The sequence below is a fragment of the Triticum urartu genome, chromosome 3 (assembly GCF_003073215.2).
Source record: "Triticum urartu cultivar G1812 chromosome 3, Tu2.1, whole genome shotgun sequence".
Classification (NCBI taxonomy): domain Eukaryota; kingdom Viridiplantae; phylum Streptophyta; class Magnoliopsida; order Poales; family Poaceae; genus Triticum; species Triticum urartu.
This window is the reverse complement of record NC_053024.1, coordinates 2827722-2849473: the sequence shown is the minus strand read 5'-3', so window position 1 is coordinate 2849473 and position 21752 is coordinate 2827722. Positions and strand designations below refer to the sequence as shown.

The window sequence follows — 21752 nt, the reverse complement described above, 5'->3', positions numbered from 1 at the left end:
CACGTGTGGTGCCAGCCATTGGATACACTTGGGAGAGAGCTTCAACAACTTCAATATTTTGAGTGAAGCTCTGGTGTTCTGCATTCTGAAGACTGAGTGGTTGCTTGGCCGGCTCTGGATATATTGCTTCAGCAGATGTGTCCATGTCGGGCAAAAATATCTTATGATTGCGGGCGGAGGGTTGATAGGAGATTGCAGAGTGAAGCTTGATCAGCCTCATAACCCAAGGAGCATAAAACTTTAAGCCAAACAGTTCTGAAGCAGACGCTGCAAATTGACGGATGAAGAGATCCTGTGTATTGAAGCATTTGCCGTGAAGAATGCAGAAGATGAGAGTCTTCATTGCACCATCAATCGTTGCATATCGAGAGTGTCCCTTGACTGGCCAGAGAGTCCGCCTTATGATGTGATATATTGTTTTGGGCAGGTACTCTAAGTCTTCAACGAAGAACCTAGTCGGATAGGGTGCATTTGGAGGAAATGGCTTCATCATTGAGAGCATCTGACTCATATCTGGCTCAGGACGCTGAAATATGCTTTCAATGGCTTCAGCATGGAGTTGGCACCCTTCTTCAAAGAATTCGCCAGGAGTGGGAAGGCCGGTAAGCTCAATTAGGTCGAAAGCATTGGCTTCATGATGGATATTGCCTGTCATCCACTCCAGGATCCATGTCTTCGGGTCTCTGTTATAGCCTTTGATATGCAAAGTGGCATAGAACTGGAGCAGAAGCTCTTCGTTCCAGTGCTCTTCGTCAGTGATAAATGGCAGCAACCCCACTTGCTTGAAGCAATCCAGTGCTTCTTCCAGACCAGGCAGACCTACAACAGCTTCAACCTCAAGGCGCTTGTGAGGAAAGATGCGGCCTTGGTTGTAGAGGATGCATGAATAATAGTTGCGCTGTTGATGGCTCCAGAACCTATCTGATACAATCCGTTCCCTTGAATAAGGGTTCTTGGAGCGGTCGAAAAACGTGTTATCTGCCCTGAAGCCGTTGATGTTGAAGGAACCAGGAGCTGATGCAGGACCTGGGAACCTTGGTAGTCGTGGGATCGGCTTCTGGACCTGGGGCCTGTGCGCCAATATGATAGTGGAATTGTGGTCCGGCAGCAGACTCAGGCACAGAATGTTCAGGAGCAGTAGCTTCGGTGTCTTCTGAAGCTGTTGTTGGGGAGGGCTCCACATTTGCTTCGGCGTTGTTTGTGGCAGCCTCAACATTTTCAGCTTCAGGCACGTTCTCCTTGAGAACTGCTTCTTGTTGGTGCGGGGGAGTTGGAGCTTGTGGTATTTCTGCTTGCTCTTCGGCTGATGCAGCCGGAATGTCTTCAACAGCCTGAGCCCTTGGCCCTCTGCGAAGCCTATGGAGGGTAGGCGCCGGTGGAGTTGAAGTGGGTTGGAGCTCATCTTCCTCCTGTGGGCGATCTGCCCACGACGCATCTTGTGTGATTGGCGTCAATGGACGACCAATACTGATCTGTTCGCTTGTCTCAAGCTGAGGAAGGGCTGCATCACCTTGCACATTGTCTTGGGGACCAATGTCTTCAGCAGCATTAGGGTTGGCTGTTGGAATGTCTTCAGCGTGCGGAGCCTCTATGTAACCAGGCTCATGCACAGTCATCTGACGATCTGCGTCAGGATAGCGGACGCAGAGTGGTTCAACTATCAGGGGCTCTGTGGGAGCAGCCCGAGATTTCTTGGTCTTGCGCTTCTTGATAATGGGTTCAGAAGGAGAGGCTTCAGAATGTTTTCTCTTCATAGCTTTAGCCTCTGCAGTCCGTGTCTTCTTGTGCTGTGAGGTGATTGATCGACTCTTGGGCTTTGAGCCAGTCGTTGCAGCGGGGAAGACAATCGGAGCATCAGGTTCTGACCTTGGCGCTTCAGGTTCGGGCACAGACGCCTTCTTTTTCTTCTTCGCGGCCATCCTGGGGTCAATGCCGGGACGCCCAAGTGTCTTGCGCTTTTCTGCCTCATTGTAGGCCTGCACGCAGTGATCAGCCAAAGTCTTCATGCGTTCTCGCGAGCCTTGAGCTTCAGCACGCGTCTTCACGAAGCTCTCTTTCAGCTCATGCAACATAGTTTTGAAGCTTTTCACTTCTTGCACACTGAGCTTGGCCACGTGCTTCTTGAATTGAGCCTTTTCATAATCAATTTTCTGCTTCAGTTCTACAATTCGCTGGGCTATTGCAAGTTCTGAAGCGATTGCACCTTGAAAGGCAACACTGAGGCCTATGGGTAGCTGCAGATCATTGAAGCTTATGTCTGGTGTGTCAAACCATTCATCGATGAAGTTGTGGATGATGGCGACATCAAACAGAGGCAGATTGTTGAAGATTTCAGCCTCCTCCTTACTCTTGATGAGCTGCTCAAGAGCATCATCTCCAAGATCTTCATCGCTTGAGAGATCAATGGCTTCGCAGCGCAGAATGTCAGCAGCTGTGAGCTCTTTGCCTGTGAGTGGCTGAGGCTTCTTGGCTTCTTGGGGCTTGGACACTCGTGATAAGCCTTCTGACTGCACACTGGCTTCAGGAGGTGCAGTTGCTAAAGGCTTCACTCTTGCTATCTTGGGAGAAGCGGCTGGCTTTGAAGCTTTTGGAGCTTTTGGCTTCTTCTGCTTTGGTTTCGGAGCAGCAGGGGCGTCATCTGACTCAGTATCTGCTGGAGGGTCATTCACAGCAGTCCCTTGGACTAGGATGCGAGTGATGAGGCCAGCAAGATTGGCATACGGCCCGATGATATTGGGATCGGCGTTGCGTGTGCCATCTGCCCTTGGTGAGGAGGGACCAGGGTTGAAGTCAAGCCCAAATTTCTTCTTGTTTATCTTCGCTGACTGTTGTGCAAACTGAAAGTTGCGCTTGAAGAGATTATCATCGCGACACCAGAGAAGTGATGACGGATGTGCCTCAGCTGGCTGTGGTCCTCTCACCATGCATGGATAGAAGCCTTGAGCAATGGCTTCGTCTCTGGACTTGGGTACGAGATTTTTGTATAATACATCTCCCCACGGTCTCTTGATGGCGCACTTCTCCGCATATTCCTGAGTGACGAAGTGGTAGTGGAACCATTGCTCTGCCCAATATCTTCGAATCCATTGGATTCGTGTCTTGCGCTGACCATAGCTTTCTTCAGGATCAGTTTTGTACATCTCTGCCAATTCATCAGGCAGATCTTTGGATGTTTCACCACGTCGCTGTCTTCCTCCCTTCCTTGCTACTGTTTCTGAAGCCATGAATAACTTGGAAGGCTTCAAGATGTTCAAAGGCTTCAAAGGATTCCTTTTGCAAGAACTGGCTTCAGGCGAGTTGATGTGATGCTGCAAGTACTCTGCAAATGAATGCAGACTATGAGAACCAAAGGATTCTCCCACGGACATGTACCTATGACAGCATTAAGGTGCGAGGGAAGGGGAAGAGGTCATATGCATTCTCAGAAGATTTTGAAAATAAATCGGTTTAGAAGACATTGACCTCATTATGCGAAGACATTCACTTATAGATAAGAAGTTGGTTCCAGATTTGTACGAACCCACAGATCAGTACAAGTGAGGAATCTAACTACTTTATGAAGCACAAGTGAATATACTAGGCATGTTATGAGATGCAGCGAGAGATTTAACTGGTGTGAAGAGAAACTTCTTATGGCAGAAAGTGATTGAACTGTAGGATCAAAAGAAGCTGTAAAAAGAGGTTTTATTTACCACACTTGGAACTGCTAGACGAAGTGAGAGTTGAGACGAGCAGTTCAATCCTCCGTGCCCTAACTTGGCGACGGAAGACACCTACGGCGACGGCGGAGAGAGCGATGTCCGCGGTCGGCGTGAAAACGGCGTCGGAGAGGTTGCGGCAGTGAAGCGCGTCGTCGCTGGCGTCGTCGAGTGCTAGCGGTGGCGCTAGGGTTCGTGCGAGGGTGGAAGAAGGAGATAATGACCGCAGTGAATCATGTATTTATAGGGATAGAGGCGGCACATCGCTATTACGCAGGTGCCCCTGGCGGTTCGCATTTGAGGCACGCGTGGCCAGTTAGAGGAAGATTGGGATTTGTTCCATGTCCCACGCACGCCTAAATTGTCGGACGGTCGTTCCTGCTTCTCCGGATCTTATGTGGAGGAATGAGCATTAAAAACGGACTTTTATGGTTGTCTTAATGTCTTCGGCTGACAAGGACACAGGGAAGACATTCGACAGTTTCAACAGAATGCATATGACTTGGAGAGATAGAGTTTGAGATAGAAAGCATAGAGAGGTTAGGGTCCGATCACATTCACTTAGTTCAAAAGATTCAATCAAGAAGACATAGCTATAAGTGAATGCTGTAGAGGACAGAACATCAGTACATATATATCCATATAATCAACGAAGTGAAGATAATCATGAAGACATATTGAGAATTAAACCAAACCAATTGTGAAGACATTGAGAGGTAACGCCATGTGAGAAACGCTTCAAAATGGAACGTTTGGTGGTGGCGTTACCCACCGTATAGGAAGTATTAGACCCAGACACGGCGCACAATTATCGTGGCGCTCCGAAGTCAAATTCCACATTAATGTATTCACACTTAGAATGTATGTCTTCATTGTTTGAAGATATACGCTACTTTGTGTGTTGCACATCTAAGTCATCAATATGCTTAAGTGTTAGGATGTGTGCCTGATCACAGGACATTTGAGGATTCCAAGATATTTAGCTCACACCGTAACTTGCAAAATCTCTTCTCATCCAAGGGCTTTGTGAAGATATCTGCCAATTGCTCTTTAGTGTTGACGTGTATGATATCAATGTCTTCCTTCACAACATGATCTCTGAGAAAGTGATGACGAATTTCAATGTGCTTTGTCTTCGAGTGCTGAACTGGGTTGTTGGCAATCTTGATGGCGCTTTCGTTGTCGCAGTAAAGTGGCACTTGCTTCAGATGAATGCCATAATCCTTGAGTGTTTGCTTCATCCACAGAAGCTGAGCGCAGCAAGATCCAGCAGCAATGTATTCAGATTCAGCAGTGGAGAGTGATACACAGTTCTGCTTCTTTGAAGACCAACATACAAGTGATCGTCCCAGAAAGTGACATGTGCCTGATGTAGACTTGCGATCAACTTTGTCACCAGCATAATCAGCATCCGAAAATCCAACTAAATCAAACTCTGAGCCCTTTGGATACCATAATCCTAGAGTTGGGGTGTGAGCCAAATATCGAAGAATTCGCTTCACAGCTAAGTGATGCGACTCCTTTGGTGTCGCTTGAAATCGAGCACACATGCAAACACTAAGCATGATATCTGGCCTAGATGCACATAAATAAAGCAAAGACCCAATCATGGAGCGGTATACCTTTTGATCGAACTCTTTACCGTTGTCGTCGGGACCCAGATGATGCTTGGCTGGCATTGGTGTTGTGAAGCCTTTGCAGTCTTGCATACCGAACTTCTTTAGGCATTCTTTAAGATATTTCTCTTGTGATATGAAGATGCCGTTGCGTTGTTGCCGTATTTGAAGACCGAGAAAGAACTTCAGCTCCCCCATCATGGACATCTGATATTGCTCTTGCATCATGTATCCAAATTCTTCACTATACTTCTGATTGGTGCAGCCGAAGATAATGTCATCCACATATATTTGGCACACAAACAGTTCACCATCATATGTCTTCGTGAAAAGAGTGGGATCCAGGGAACCAGGTATGAAGCCTTTGCTTTTCAAAAAGTACTTGAGTGTATCATACCAGGCCCTAGGGGCTTGTTTGAGGCCATACAGTGCCTTGTTGAGCTTGTATACCATATCAGGATGTTTTGGATTTTCAAAGCCAGGTGGTTGTGCAACATACACTTCTTCTTCAATCTTGCCATTGAGAAAGGCACTTTTCACATCCATCTGATAGAGAAGTATGTTATGATGATTTGCATAGGCCAGCAGTATGCGTATGGCTTCAAGCCTAGCCACAGGAGCAAATGTTTCATCAAAGTCAATGCCCTCCACTTGAGTATATCCTTGAGCAACTAGACGAGCTTTGTTTCTGACAACTTGACCATGCTCATCTTGCTTGTTGCGGTATATCCATTTGGTGCCTATTATGTTGTGCTTCCGTGGATCAGGACGCTTAACCAGTTCCCATACATTATTCAGCTCAAACTGTTGAAGCTCTTCTTGCATAGCTTGAATCCATTCAGGTTCCATGAAAGCTTCTTCAACTTTCTTGGGTTCTGATATTGAGACGAATGCGAAATGCCCACAGAAGTTTGTTAGCTGAGTTGCCCTTGAACGAGTGAGTGGACCAGGTGCATTGATGCTGTCCAGTATTTTGTCAATTTGTACTTCATTTGCAACACGAGGGTGTGTGGGGCGAAGACTTTGCTCTTGCTGATCTATGTGGTCATTTAAAGGTATATCTTCAGGCTGAGCATTGTCTTCATGTGGATCAGGTGCTGAGATGATAAGTTCTTCTTCAGGTTGAGCTTCAGAAGGTACAATTTCTCCAGTTCCCATAAGCTTGATTGATTCATTTGCTGGAACTTCATCTAGCACATTTGGCAATTGCTCTCTTTGTGATCCATTGGTTTCATCAAATCGCACATCCACTGTTTCAACCACTTTGTAGTGGAAGAGATTGAAGACTCTGTAGGAGTGCGAATCCTTTCCATATCCAAGCATGAAGCCTTCATGTGCTTTTGGTGCAAACTTTGAGGTGTGGTGTGGGTCCTTGATCCAGCATTTTGCGCCAAATACTCTGAAATAACTGACATTTGGCTTCTTGCCAGTTAGGAGTTCATAGGATGTCTTGTTCAGAAGCTTGTGAAGATAAACACGATTGATTATATAGCATGCAGTATCAATGGCTTCAGTCCAGAATTTTCTTGGAGTCTTGTATTCATCTAGCATTGTTCTGGCCATCTCAATGAGTGTTCTGTTCTTGCGTTCGACGACGCCATTCTGCTGAGGCGTGTATGGAGCTGAGAATTCATGTGTGATGCCCAAGGTATCCAGATATGTATCAAGGCCAGTGTTCTTGAATTCAGTGCCATTGTCACTTCTGATGTGCTTTATCTTGGCGCCAAAATTGTTCATAGCTCGATTTGAGAAGCGTCTGAAGACATCCTGCACTTCAGTCTTGTAAAGGATTATGTGCACCCAAGTATATCTAGAATAATCATCAACAATTACGAAGCCATAGAGACATGCAGAAGTAGTAAAAGTTGAGTAGTGAGTGGGACCGAAAAGACCCATGTGAAGCAATTCGAAGGGTTGAGTAGTGGTCATGATTGTCTTCGAAGGATGTTTTGCCCTTGTCATCTTCCCTGCTTCACAGGCACCGCATAAGTGATCTTTCTTGAACTTGACGCCTTCGATGCCTATGACGTGCTTTTTCTTCGCAAGGGTGTGGAGGTTCCTCATGCCAGCATGCCCAAGCCTTCGATGCCAAAGCCAGCATTCTGAAGCTTTTGCAAGAAGACATACTGCAAGTTGTGGTCCTACTGAGAAATCTACCACATACAAATCACCCTTTCCGATACCCTTCAAACACTAGAGACTTGGTCAGAATTATCCATTAGTACCAGGCAACGATATTTTCCAAATATTACGACCATGTTCAAATCGCAAAGCATTGAGACAGACATTAAGTTGAAGCCAAGGGATTCAACAAGCATGACTTTATCCATGTGTTGATCCTTTGAGATTGCAACTCTACCTAGACCCAATACCTTACTTTTACCAGTGTCAGCAAATGTGATGTGGCTCTTGTCGGATGGACGTAAGGTTGAGTCCATAAGAAGACTTCTTTGCCAGTCATGTGATTGTACACCCACTGTCAATAATCCATTCTGAAGACTTTGAAGTCGCTGGTGTCGTACCCTACAGTGCAGTTAGGGGGATAGGCTTCACGAAGAGAATTGTGAAGCATAAACATTTGACGAACCAGTGGGATTATGAAAACTTAAATCCAGATTAGGACTAATAGGGAGAGTAGCATGCGATTCAGGAACGAAGTACATAATGATGCCATTTCGGGCATTTTATCTTGCGCCCTACAAGATTTTTAAGGTCCCCAGCAATAGCATCAGAAGATTTTGTTTTTCTGCTGGAGACCTTTCCCTGCAAAAGAGAGTTAAGCTTTCTTAACCACCCACATCTTCAAGGGTGGCTTAGAAGCAATAAGTCTAAGTGCAGCATCTGAGAATTTTGGCTTTGAGCCTTAGCAAACAGTCTAGCAGGTGGACAATAATACTCATAAGAATAAGCAGAATAATTTTTGGTCATATGAACATGACGGTTCGAAGAACCGCTCTCATATTCGTATGCCTGAGTATGGTTTCCCTGCAAAACATTAGCGTTAGTGCGACTCAGGTGAGTCCTCTGTTCATATGAAGCCTTTGGACCGTATGAAGCCTTTGGTCTGAGGTTGTCTTCTTCAAGTGAGGTGTCATGAAGACATTCACAGGAAGATTTTCCAGACATTTTCGGAACCCAGATCTTTCTTCATAGGCGGTCCATTCCTGCAGTTAGTACCAATGTACCTGGCAAACACTTCACCATTCTGATTCTTAAACAGTTTATAGTTTGCATCAAAGGATTCATCAATGATAATAGGGTTAGCACAAGTGAAGCCAGATAAATTGGATGGATCTGCTGAAAGTTCCTTTGCAGCAACCCATGTAGTTTTGGGGTACTGCTCAGGTTTCCAGTAAGAGCCATCTGCATTGATTTTCCTCATAAATCCAACACCCTCTTTCCTAGGGTTACGATTCAGGATCTGCTTTTTGAGGACATCACATAATGTCTGATGCCCTTGAAGACTTTTGTACATCCCTGTTTCAAGCAATGTCTTCAACCTAGCATTCTCATCAGCAATAGCAGTGGTATCCTCAGCAGAGGGGTTAGTTACCACATCAACAGTTGAAGATATTGCAAACAGTAGTAGCAGTGGAACATTCAGCAACAGAAGTAGCATTATCACGCTCAATGCATTTAAGACATGGTGGTTCAAATCCTTCCTGAGCGGGACTGATCTGTTCGCGCGAAGTGACTCGTTTTCCTTTTGAAGATCTTCATGAGCCGCTCTCAATTTCTCAAGTTCTTGCTTCCTTTGAAGATAATCATAGGAAAGCTTTTCATGAGTTGTTGAGAGAGTATCATGACGATCTTCAAGTTCCTGATACTTAACGTGAAGGTTTTTTATGTCTTCAATTAAGGATTCAGATCGAGTCATTTCAGCACCCAACAGATCATCGCTTCTGTCTAACAGTTTTTGAATATGTTCCATAGCTTTCTGTTGTTCAGTTGCAATTTTAGCAAGTGTTTTGTAGCTAGGTTTTGAATCACATTCAGAGTCATCGTCACTAGATGTTTCATAGCGAGTTGTGCGTGTGTTTACCTTGGCACCGCGTGCCATGAAGCAGTAGGTAGGAGTGGAGTCGTTCTTGTCATTTGCGTCGGTGTCGGTGATGGTCATTGTCTTCAGTGTTGAAGATGGACTTGGCGACGTATGCTGTAGCCAGACTCGCAATGCCAGAATCAGACTCCTCCTCAGACTCCACCTCTGCCTCCTCAGAGCGGACTCCTCCTCTGAATCCATCTCCTTCCAACAAACGCACGTGCCTTGCCAGATGAGCTCTTCTTGTGTGATGAAGACTTTGATGAAGTTTTTGGAAGAAGACTTTGAGTATTTCTTCTTCTTCTTGTCGTCAGAATCATATTCCTTGCTCTTCTTCTTCCTTCTGTTCTCATTGTCCCACTGTGGACACTCAGAGATGAAGTGTCCAGTTTTCTTGCACTTGTGACATGTTTTCTTCTTGTAGTCATGAGCAGAAGCTTCATCATTCCTTGAGCTTGATCGTGAAGATTTCCTGAAGCCTTTCTTCTTAGTGAATTTTTGGAACTTCTTCACTAGCATTGCAAGTTCTCTTCCAATGTCTTCAGGATCATCAGAACTGCAGTCAGATTCTTCTTCAGATGAGGAGACAGCTTTTGCCTTCAAGGCACGAGTTCGCCCATAGTTTGGACCGTAGATATCTCTTTTCTCAGAAAGCTGAAACTCATGTGTGTTGAGCCTCTCAAGTATGTCAGACGGATCGAGTGTCTTGAAATCAGGACGTTCTTGAATCATCAGGGCCAGGATGTCAAACGAACTATCAAGTGATCTCAGCAGCGTCTTGACGATTTCATGTTTGGTGATCTCAGTGGCGCCGAGGGCTTGAAGCTCATTTGTGATGTCAGTGAGCCGGTCAAATGTGTGCTGGACATTCTCATTGTCATTTCGCTTGAAGCGGTTGAAGAGGTTGCGAAGAACACTGATTCTTTGATCTCTCTGGGTTGAGATGCCTTCATTGACCTTTGGAGAGCCAGTCCCAGACTAGCTTGGATGTCTTCAAAGCACTCACACGGCCATACTGTCCTTTGGTCAGATGACCACAGATGATATTCTTGGCAGTAGAGTCCAGTTGAGCGAACTTCTTGACATCAGCAGCAGTGACACCTTCTCCAGCCTTGGGAACGCCGTTCTCGACGACATACCATAGGTCGACGTCAATGGCTTCAAGATGCATGCGCATCTTATTCTTCCAGTAGGGATATTCAGTTCCATCGAAGACGGGGCAGCAGCGGAGACTTTGATTATCCCTGCAGTCGACATAGCTAAAACTCCAGGTGGTTAAACCGAATCACACAGAACAAGGGAGCACCTTGCTCTGATACCAATCTGAAAGTGCGTTATATCGACTAGAGGGGGGGTGAATAGGCGATTTTTACGAAAGTCTTCAAAACGTGAGAGTTATGAAGACAAACAGTGAAGATTATGCCTATTACTATACAGCGGAAGTTAGATTACACTAGGCAAGCCATGGTCAAGTATTCAATAAAGTGAAAGCGCAGTGACAAAAGCTTCAGTGTAATAAGGATCAGGTAGGAAGAAGTTATGAAGCCAAACAGATCATACATTCATGTTGTGAAGACAAAAGATAAAGCAAGCATGCAATGGCTTCACAATGAATAACTGTAAGTGAGAGGAAGTGAAGATGAAACCAGCGATGCGTTGAAGACAATGATTTGTTTGACCAGTTCCAGTTGCTGTGACAACTGTACGTCTGGTTGGAGCGGCTAGGTATTTAAACCAAAGGACACACAGTCCCGGACACCCAGTCAAGGACACTTAGTCCAAGACACCCAGTCCTCACCGTTTTCTCCTTGAGCTAAGGTCACACAGACCTCGCCCAATCACTCAGGTAAGTCTTCAAGGTAGACTCCCAAACCTTCACAGACTTCGTTCACTGGCAATCCACAATTTCTCTTGGATGCTCTGAACGCGACGCCTAACCGTCTGGAGGATGCACAGTCCTCAAGTGTAATAAGTCTTCAGATCACACAGACACGAAGACTTAAGTGATGCCCAATTTGCTCTGGCTCTGGGTGGTTAGGGCTTTTCTCCTCACTGGGAATTTTTCTTTCAAAGGCTTCGAGGTGGGTTGCTCTTAAACGACAAAAGCCGTGCACTGAAATCTGAGCAGCCAACCGTTTATGGTTGTGGGGGGTGAACTATTTATAGCCACTTGGCAACCCGACCTGATCTGTCCGAAATGACCCTGGGTCACTAAGGAACTGACACGTGTACCAACGGTCGAATTTTGAACTCACATGACAACTTTACTTGGGCTACAAGTAAAGCTGACTTGTCTGACTCTGGACAAGATTTTCTCTCAAAGTCTTCGCTCGAAGACATAGGATTTGAATTAGGCATCACTTCAGTCATTCTGACTGGTTCTCTTTGACCCCACTTAACAGTACGGTGGTTCCTATGACACAACATGAATGAAATAAAACTACGAAGGATCTAGGTCTTCGAGTTCCAAAAACTTCATAGGGAGTCTTCTCCTGTCATTGTCTTCAATATGAATATCTTCATAAACCACCATTGTCTTCAATGTCTTCGTACAGTTTTAGGGGTCATCTCTGGTAGTAAAACCGAATCAATGAGGGACTTCTACCTGTGTTTTCCTGCAATTCTCACAAACACATTAGTCCCTCAACTAGGTTTGTCGTCAATACTCCAAAACCAACTAGGGGTGGCACTAGATGCACTTACAGCACCCTAGACTCATTTAGGTGGATTTTTCGACGTCGAGGCACCCTAGACTCATTTAGGTGGTTGTTTTGACATCGAGGCACCCTAGACTCATTTAGGTGGATTTTTCGACGTCGAGGGACCCTAGACTCATTTAGGTGGATTTTTCGACGTCGGGGCACCCTAGACTCATTTAGGTGGTTGTTTCAACGTCGAGGCACCCTAGACTCAGTTAGGTGGTTTTTCGACATCAAGGGACCCAAAAGGCAACAAGTCAACAAGCATCAACAAACTAACACAAAAGGCAACAAGTTCAACAAGCACCAACATCATGCATTCAAGTTCAACAACCATCAAAAGGCAACAAAAGGCATCAACTATTACTCATTTAGGTGCAACTACAATCAACATCCAGCATGAAGTTCAACAACCATCAAAAGGCAACAAGTTCAACATATGGTTCAAAGCAGTCAACAAAGGCATCTAGTTCAACATCTGGTTCAAAGCAGCCAACAAAGGCATCTAGTTCAACATCTGGTTCAAACCTGCCAACAAAGGCATCTAGTTCAACATCTGGTTCAAACCTACCAACAAAGGCATCTAGTTCAACAGCCAACAAAGGCATCTACTTGAATAGCCAACAAAGGCATCTAGTTCAAACAGCCAACAAAGGCATCAAATTCAACAACCAACATGGGCATCAAATTCAAGCAGCCAACAAAGGCAACATCTAGTTACCAGAAGCATATAGGTACTCTTTCATCTTGTAGGAAACTGTCCTCTTCCTTCTAGTCTGTCTTGGAGCATGAAATGTTCCCCTATGGCCTACAGCAGATGTAGAAGATATACCAACTGGGGTAGTTTTCTTCCTGGGAGACCTCCTTGGAGGAGCAGTAGGTACTGGGGTAGCATTCTTCCTGGGAGACCTCCTGGGAGGAGCAGTAGGTGCAGTAGGAGCAGGTGCAGCTCTTCTCCTTGGCCTGGGTTTGTGTCCAAAACAGCCTGCAAATAATCTCTAATCCTAGTGTATTGACCTCCCTGGTCTCCTTGGACAACCTTCAATGCTTGTTTCCTAGCCCTATAGGCCATATGGGTTGAGATCTCTACTCCATATTTCTTCTTCAAATTCTGCATTATTGTGGTGATTGGTGTGCCAATATCAATTCTCAGCATATCCTCACACTGGTGTGCCACCCATTTTCCTGTGACCTTGGTGTTCTCTGCTACTGCTGGTCATGTGTGCAGAAAATTAGCCTTTCTTATGCAAACAGAACTTTCATTTGCAACAACAGAAGCTGCAATGTAGAAATGACATTTTACATTAGTGCACACAACTATGATGTTGTCATTGCAGTTTCTGTGGAAGTCATATGTAGTTCCTATTCTGACTTATGTGAAACGTCTGAAGTGCTCTCCTAAATTGGTACACATTAAGGAAACAAAGCTTTCTACAAAACTGCTCCTCTGGGTTCTCTCTTTCTTCACTGTACCACTTCCTTGGTTGTGCTTTATATATGCTCTACTCTTCCTTCCACTGGGCAGAATAAAAGGTGCATTCTCAGCTCCATCATCATATTCCTGCTTCAAATCACCTACATCTATCTCATCATCTGATGATGGTACCCACACATCCTCAAATCTTTGCTCCAAGCTTGAATGCGACCTCTTGGTTGGCCCTTTTCTTTTTTCCTTCCTCTTTGGTTGCTCATGTTGTTGCTCACCTGCTCCTCCTCATGCTCCATCTGCCCATCCTCCTCCACTGGCTCCACTTGCTCCTCTTCCTCATCTTCCCCATACACTTCATCCACATCAGTGTCTCCTTCAAAATGAAGGAGTGGGTCCTCTCTCTGCCTCCTCAAATCATTAAGCCTGTTAACAAAGTCATCATCTGCATCCAGATCAGAGTCATCTTCAGTTAGAAGAACTGGTAGTTTTTGCTTAACCATTTAAACATGCTCAGATGCCTCCTTATGTTTCCTAAAGTTCTCAATCTTGGTTCTCCTCTTTAGCTCCATTATTGTCTCCTGCTCATCTTGCTCCATAGCAATATCTAAGTTTGTGCCCTGTTGTGTGGAAAAGAACTGAAGTGGCTCTGACTGCCTCTGTTTGTTTGATTTCTTAGGTGATCTGAATAGAACTCCAGAAGGATTGACTTCATAGACAGGTTTTCCTCCTAATTCACTCAAAGGAACCTGCTCCTCATACAAATAGCCTGAATTCAAATATGCAGGTCTTGGATCAGTGGCCCTAATCACTGTCAAATTCACTACAGTCTGATCCTTATTAGCAATATGGTCAAGCATTTCATCCACCTTGTCATCATCAGAAATTTCTACCAATCCTTCAATACCCACACCAGGCTCCCTCACAAAGTAAATGTAGTCATTCAGCCCATATCCCTCTGTCTCTATTAATGCTACCAAATTGTGATATGTGATGTCTGAAATGCAGAGGGATCTCTCCAAGTTGTCTCTTTCATGGAAGTGCATTCTAACTTCCCAAACAACATCATCCAAACTAGACAACAAGATAAAACAACAATTCTAATTAACATTGCATAATTACTATAAAAAAGTTCACAGTAATAAACCTTAATTAACACTGCATATTAACAAAAAACACTATACTTTGCTCTTATTGGCACTGCTCTAATTAACAATGCATAACTACAAAAGAAGCTACTATACTTTGCTCTTATTGGCACTGCTCTAATTAACAATACATAACTACAAAAGAAGCTACTCTAATTTTCTATTGGCACTGCTCTAATTAACAATGCATAACTACAAAAGAAGCTACTCTAATTTGCCCTTTATTGGCACTGCTCTAATTAACAATGCATAACTACAGATGTAGATACTCTAATGTACTCTAATTAACACTACATATTAACAAAATAAGCTACTCTAATGTGTTCTCTATTGGCACTGCTCTAATTAACAGTTCACATTGCTATATATCAACTAAATAAAATTAATATGACACATATATGAGTCTATGCCAGTGGGCTACTCCCCTGCCCCTCCCCCAAAATCAAATTGAGTGTTTCAGCAGCCAAAATCAAAATAACAGTGGCACTGCTCTAATATGACACAAGCTAGGGTTTAATACTGCAAATCAAAATAACCACACATACATACAACCCAAGATCCAGCCGCCGAATCCTAACCCTAATTCTAACCCTAACCCTAGAATCTGTACAAATGAGGTTAACTTACTAGACGCCACCGAATGACGAGCCCCACCGGTGGCTTTCCGTCGGATCCGCCTTCACGGCCCTGGCCCAAGATCTAGCCGACGCGAACTCGAGCGAGTGCCTGGGGCTGGGGTTGGGGCTGCTGTCCGAAGGGGCGCCGGGGTTTGAGCTGCTGCAGAGATCCGCCTCCGGTGGTCTGTCGTTTCCGCCACCGGCAGGCCCACCGCAGTCGCCGCCGCCACTCGCCGTCGTCATGTCTGAGGAGAGAGGGTGCGGGGAAGGGAAAGAGATGGAGAAGAGCTAGCGGAGATGGACCGGTCAAAAGGGGTTCCGGCTCGAGTCGGCCCGCGCACGGCGTCTGACGGCGTCTACCGAGCCAAACGGATGAACAGTTATGCCACGTCGACAAAAGCGGGTCCCACCTGTCATAATCCAACTTAAAATGACCGAACCGAGTGACTTGTGATTTCTGTAAAAAATTAGCCTGGGAATTAGTGTTTTGGGGCACAAAACTATAGACTTGTGATTTCTGCAACCCTAGCCTTCAATGTCGATGCTTTTTGCAATTCACTCAACGAACATCACTAGAAAAACCTGAAATAAATTCAGAAAAATACGAGCGCCAATGTCAAGTACAGAACCTGAACCCCGATGGTTCCGCAAGGAACCTAACCATCCGATTTACGCTCAGTTCGCATTACGATTCCCCATTTCAAAAACTTTGGCACACCATGCCGACATGACACTGACTAAATAATGCCAATGCCAAACATTTTTGTAAAAGAAGCCGAATTTTGACCGGTGTCTGAAATTCGTAACGGAGCCAATTTTGTACCAGCGCCTAAAATTCGGCAAATATGTGTTTTCAAAACATATTTGTTTGGAACAATTTCAAGATAGAATTAGCTAAAGCAAAAAATAAAGAGAAAAAAACTGGAAGAGGAATGTTTTTCCCATGAGCTTCCTTCACCCGGCCGGCCCCTCTCCCGTCCCGAGGACAGGTCTGACCCAGCCGATAGATCTCGCCACTCCCCCTCCGACGGCGAGGCAGATCCGCCGCCGTCCATGGCCGCCGCCGCCCCCCTCCCCGTCCTCCTCCTCCTCGTCGCCGTCGCCCTCCTCGTCCCGGCCGCCGACGCCATCTACTGCGACGAGGACGACTGCTACGACCTCCTCGGGTAACCCCCCGTCGCCTCTTACCCATCCCCTTCCTCGGCTTGCCCGCCGTCTGATGGGTGCTCGCGTGCGCAGGGTGAAGCAGGATGCCAACGCGTCGGAGATCAAGAAGGCCTACTACAAGCTTTCCCTCAAACAGTGAGCTTTTTGTCCCCCCGTCCCTTCCTGCCCGCCTCCGTTCTTGCGCCCGGGCAAGATCCCTGACCCATTTCTTGGGGATTCGTTGTGCTGTGCAGCCACCCGGACAAGAACCCCGACCCGGAGTCGCGCGCGCTCTTCGTCAAGGTCGCCAATGCCTACGAGGTATCTGGCATCTCCTGCACCTTCTTGTCTTTCTTTACAGCTCTGCATCTCCTGCTTCTAATGACCGAACTGTTTATGTTGCCCAAGATCTGCTGGCCCAATTCCATGTATTAGTTGCCGCGTGCGCACGACCTTTTAGCGCCGTCGCCGGTATATTTACAGAATTCACTAATTATTGTTGCACAATTCAGTGCAGCGGCTACCAGAGTGAAACCAAAATACAGCACCTATGTGTGCGCTTAAGCGTGCCAAGGCGCCAGGCGACAACATAACACGCCTAGCGCTTAATCGTGCTTGGCGTGCGCTTAGGCGAGATAGTCACTAGGCAGTGGCAAAACACACTATTAATGCCTAGCACTTTTCCCCCTTGCTGCCACCTCTTCTAATCTAAAGGAGAAAGTTTGACACAGTTACCGCTGTGAAGCCAGCTGCTCTAAGGGCTACCTGGCATGCGACGATGCGGTCGTGTGCACTAGTTTAGGCTATCAAGCATGTAGTTGGAGTCTTGGAGCCCACTGAAATTTTGCTGTGAACATTTTTCTTATTCAACTGTGCCCTCTGATGGGTAGTTCCACTCTGAAGTTTGCAGTTCCCATATGGAATTTGCAGTGTGCAGTGCACTGAATTATTGTTGGTGTTGCATGCTGAGGTTGAGCTATTTCATCATTTGGGCTATGAAACTTATGAAGAGTTCCATTTACCGAGCACATTGATGTTGTGTTGACTGCTGTTTACGTCTGCCCTGTTGAACATGACAGCTATTTTCCTAATATGGCACTTCCAGTTTCTGTTTGGTTCTTGAGTGTGTCTACATTTTTATGTATCAGATACTAAAAGATGAAGAAACTAGGGAGAAGTATGACTATGCTGTTGCACATCCAGAGGAGGTAAACCTTCATTCCCTTGTCTGGCTTCAGCATGCCAAGTTGCTTCTGTTTATCTACTTATTTTTTTAAATGTCTGGTTACTTTTTGTTAGATTTGGCTTCATAGCCATTAGTCATTTGGTATTTATAATCTATCTGTACACTTGGGATGCTAAGGACAAAATTACTACTCCCTCCGTACCTATGTTTTTAAAGCGTTCCTAAGGCGACGCCTAGGCGTCGAAGCGCTCCCCCTCCGCTTTGGAAAATCGACCGCTTTGGGCGCCTAGGCGTCCAAAGCGCCCCCCCTCCCCCTCCCTAAGGCGGTAAGGCGTCGCCTTAAAAACATAGGACCTGTCAGATAGGTACTAATCACTAGCCATTGCACAGCTTGACATACATTCTTATGAACTCATCATCCTCATCAGGGGCGGAGCCAGGGGGGGGACGAGCAGGGGCCTGCGCCCCCCAACGATCGACAAATTTAGTAGCAGCGACGAGTAATTGCCAACGAGATTAGATCAATATATGTACTCGGCCCCCCCTATACTCGAATCCTGGCTCCGCCACTGATCCTCATAACTACAATATAGCCAATTCAAAATCGGCTAGCTATGCTCCTCAATCATTCCAACTATACCTGCTCTGCTTTATCTCAATTTGTATCATCTTGTACTCTACATAATTATTACAGCTGGTACTACATATTCTTATTGGTGCGTTGCGTGGCTGCAAAATTTACCTTCTGCCTTCTTGTTTACTGTGAGAAAGTCCACTTGTTTGGTTATGCAGAGTTGAGATGGGAAAAAGACAACGCACATGAAACAAAAGTTGCACATGTGAGCATGATACTAATAATAGGCTAACATTGAAAATAATGCATTTATACAAATATTTTCCGTCAGATACCCACACCATGGCTATTCGTAGTAGCTCGTTTGATAGAACCGGACAAGTTTTCCATATTAGACAGTACTGATAAGTTAATGACATTATTTTGGCCGCCTGGTCTGCTCTTCCTTTCAACTGAGCACTGTTAAATACTGATTCCGTCTGCGGGTGCTATTTGTTGACCTCATTTCAGTTCTTCTACAACACTGCTCAATACTATAGGGCTTACTACGGATATAAAACGGTTAGCTTTCTCTCTCTATGATATGTCTAATAGCAATGCTCTGCATCATTCATGTACCACAGCAGCTAACTCTCCTCCTGTTTGTGATAGGACACTCGCTCTGTGTTGATTGGCCTTCTTTTAATTGTGTCAGCATTCCAATACATAAACCAGTTGACATCGTACAGTCAGGTATGTATATGGAACAGAAAGGCAAAAGCAAGGTTGTGGGATTTTAGTCTGCTGTTCTGACTGGCTGTTTATGAACCAAATGATCAACATAAACATTTTGTTATGTCATTGAATGTCAGCATAAACATAAGATTATGTATTATTTTCTGCATTTATGTGATACAAAGACGACTACATGTTTTAGCATAACAATATATCTTACATTTTTGTTAACAACAACACACATTGAAAGTGTGCTGCATTTGTTGCAGGCCATCGAAAGTGTGAAGCAAACTCCTGCCTACAGAAATAGGTTGAAAGCACTTGAGTTTGAGCGAACAGGAGGAATTTCAAGCAAAAAGAAGGGTAACAAGCAGATGGATAAGTAAGTGACATCTGATAAGTTTAAATTTTGGGCTGAAATTTCCATCTTAGAATTTGAAGGCTGCTTTGGTTTGCACTGCCCGGTTCCATCTGTAGTTTACATTCAAATTTGATCTTAAAGTTTAGGGACCAGTGTATTGTGTACATTCTGTTGGAAATGTTTGAGCAACCTTGATAGGTTCTGTTGCCTCTTTAGGTTGTTTATCCTTTCAGAAACTACATCGTTAGAAAGATACATTCCGTTACAAGTAGGCTTTCCTTTTTTTAATACTATTAATGATACAATTTCCTTATTGACCATTTTGCCGCATGTCACTTGTGTTGGCTAGGCTTACTATGACTGACCATAATAGTGTTCTTGCTCATGCAGAAAGGTTGAAGATGAGCTTAGAAATGAAGTCGACTTGCAAATTCAGGGAGTTCAGAAACCTTCTGTGTGGAATCTCTGTGGTGTCCAATTGATACTTCTGCCTTACTTGATTGGCAAGGTCAGTTCATCTCTGGTAGACTGTCTTGAACAGAGTAAATTGCAAATGGCACACCTAAGGTTTCAACTCTTTGTAAATAGCTGCACGGGTTTGAAAATTTACTGAACGCATGCTGAAGTTAATTGTATACTTTTTTGTTTTGTTTGGCAGCTGCTTATTTGGCAAGTTTGTTGGTTTTGGAGATACCGGGTAAAGAAATCACCATATGCATGGGAGGATGCTTGCTATTTGACTCGGACATCCCTTAGGATGCCTGCTAACACATGGCAAAATATCGGTAATTACCACTCATTTGTTGATGTGTTTGACCATAGTATTTTGTCATACCATATTACTTCTTGGTCAGCTCTCTTGGGATTGTGAAATATTGTGCCTTTTCCTTTCAAATCAACATTGCGATTTTATACCAGATTCCTTCCAATTTTCAGATATGAGCTATAATATATTGTACTGGATATTTGTTTTAAGTTACTGCTATGACACTAACTATGCCAAGTAAGATGTACATCAAATGGTAAAAAAAAGTTGAATTTTCAAAAGAAGTGCACCTTTTTTTTTCTAGACAAAACAAAAGCTTTGAACCTTGATGCATTGATAGAAACACAAGGTTATTTAGAACCATGAGTAGGCTGGTTACAACCATGATGCCCAATGGCACAAGAGGACAAGGTGACACCTGTATGAACATGGAGATTGGGCATGAGTATGTACATGTAATGTGCCTGTCAGACATGTATAAGAGCTGCAGTACATGCCCAGTTCGATGTTCAACAGGGACGCAGATGCTTGAAGGACTGTCCATCTGTTCATTGTAGTCTGGCAGTGTAGTTGTAGTTGTACCAGTAAAGTACTGCCAATGTCACACTGGTTGAACTGAGGAATTGCTGGTTGAACCATACAGTAATGCGTAGCTACCGATGTTATTTTCGTCGTCACAAGTTATTTGCTGTGTCACTGAGCGAGTGCACCGTTAAACTTCGAGTCTGAATCCATTAGCGCTGACAGATGATCATATATTTGTGTGTTCCAGATGAGTTTACGAAGGAGGATCTCGTGATGAAGCGCCTCTGGGAGAAGGCCAACATGGAGAGGCACATAGCGGAGGCGAGAAGAGGATCGAAGCAGCGTAGAAGATAGCCTGTTGACAGCCCAATTTTGACTGAAGATTACGAGATGAGGCTGTTTAACAGCATGTCATGTAGGAGGACAACTAAATACCCGAGTGGAAAGGGAAGGCATACATGAGTCAGGCCTGGGTTCGTCGACCCATAAACATGGGACATTCATACTGAAGAACATAAGATACAGGGGATTCTTTTACCATATCGTACACCGTGGAGGAGTTATGTAGTAATGATAACATTTCTTATGTCTATTTGGATTCTATAGATACATCTACTTGGATGCTATTTACATGTCTCCTTTCTCGTCTTCTCCTTGGTTTGGTTATCATGTTCACTGTTGCTATGATTTTGCCGAGATTGGTTCTTGGGGTGGCAAGATTGGCATATTCTGCCCTACCGACCCTGACAAAAAATGAATCTCCTTTTGGTGCTGTAGAATGTATCATCATCACCCCCATTTGCAAATCAAAAATCTGTTTTTGTTTCACCTCCACAACTGAATCAGAGTTGTGTCCTTGCTGCTTTTGCAAATAAATCTGGAACCTCTTTTCAAAACAGAACACATAATCATTTACCAAGTTCCTTTCTCATCTTTTGCTTACCTGTATGGCGAATCAATGTGTGCCATTCTTGTTGGTTTGGTTCTCATGTTCTCTGTTGCTATGATTTGCTGAGATAGTGATTTTTTTGCGGAAAATCGGTTATTGGTGTGGTGAGATTGGCAGATTCCAACCTGTCCACAAAAATCTCCTTGGGCCTAAATTTTTTCTTGGCAATTTTGTTTCTCCTAGTTCAAGACTAGTTGGAGCTTCAGTGCTGTAGAATGTATCAGCATCACCACTCGTGAATCAAAATTTATTCTTGTTTCACTTGCAGAACTAAAAGCTGTATCC

At 44.6% G+C, this 21752-nt stretch overlaps 1 protein-coding gene across 1 annotated transcript; it reads left to right on the top strand.

Moving 5' to 3' along the window:
• Nucleotides 1–15543: 15543 nt before the first annotated feature.
• LOC125542693 (dnaJ protein ERDJ7) lies at nucleotides 15544–21167 on the top strand. Its single transcript, XM_048705832.1, has 11 exons — nucleotides 15544–15561; nucleotides 16159–16412; nucleotides 16486–16548; nucleotides 16647–16713; nucleotides 17541–17600; nucleotides 18663–18713; nucleotides 18804–18884; nucleotides 19136–19248; nucleotides 19618–19735; nucleotides 19886–20012; nucleotides 20766–21167. Exons 1-11 carry the CDS (start codon nucleotides 15544–15546, stop codon nucleotides 20870–20872), a joined length of 1059 nt encoding a protein of 352 aa, XP_048561789.1. The 3' UTR covers nucleotides 20873–21167.
• Nucleotides 21168–21752: the final 585 nt, after the last annotated feature.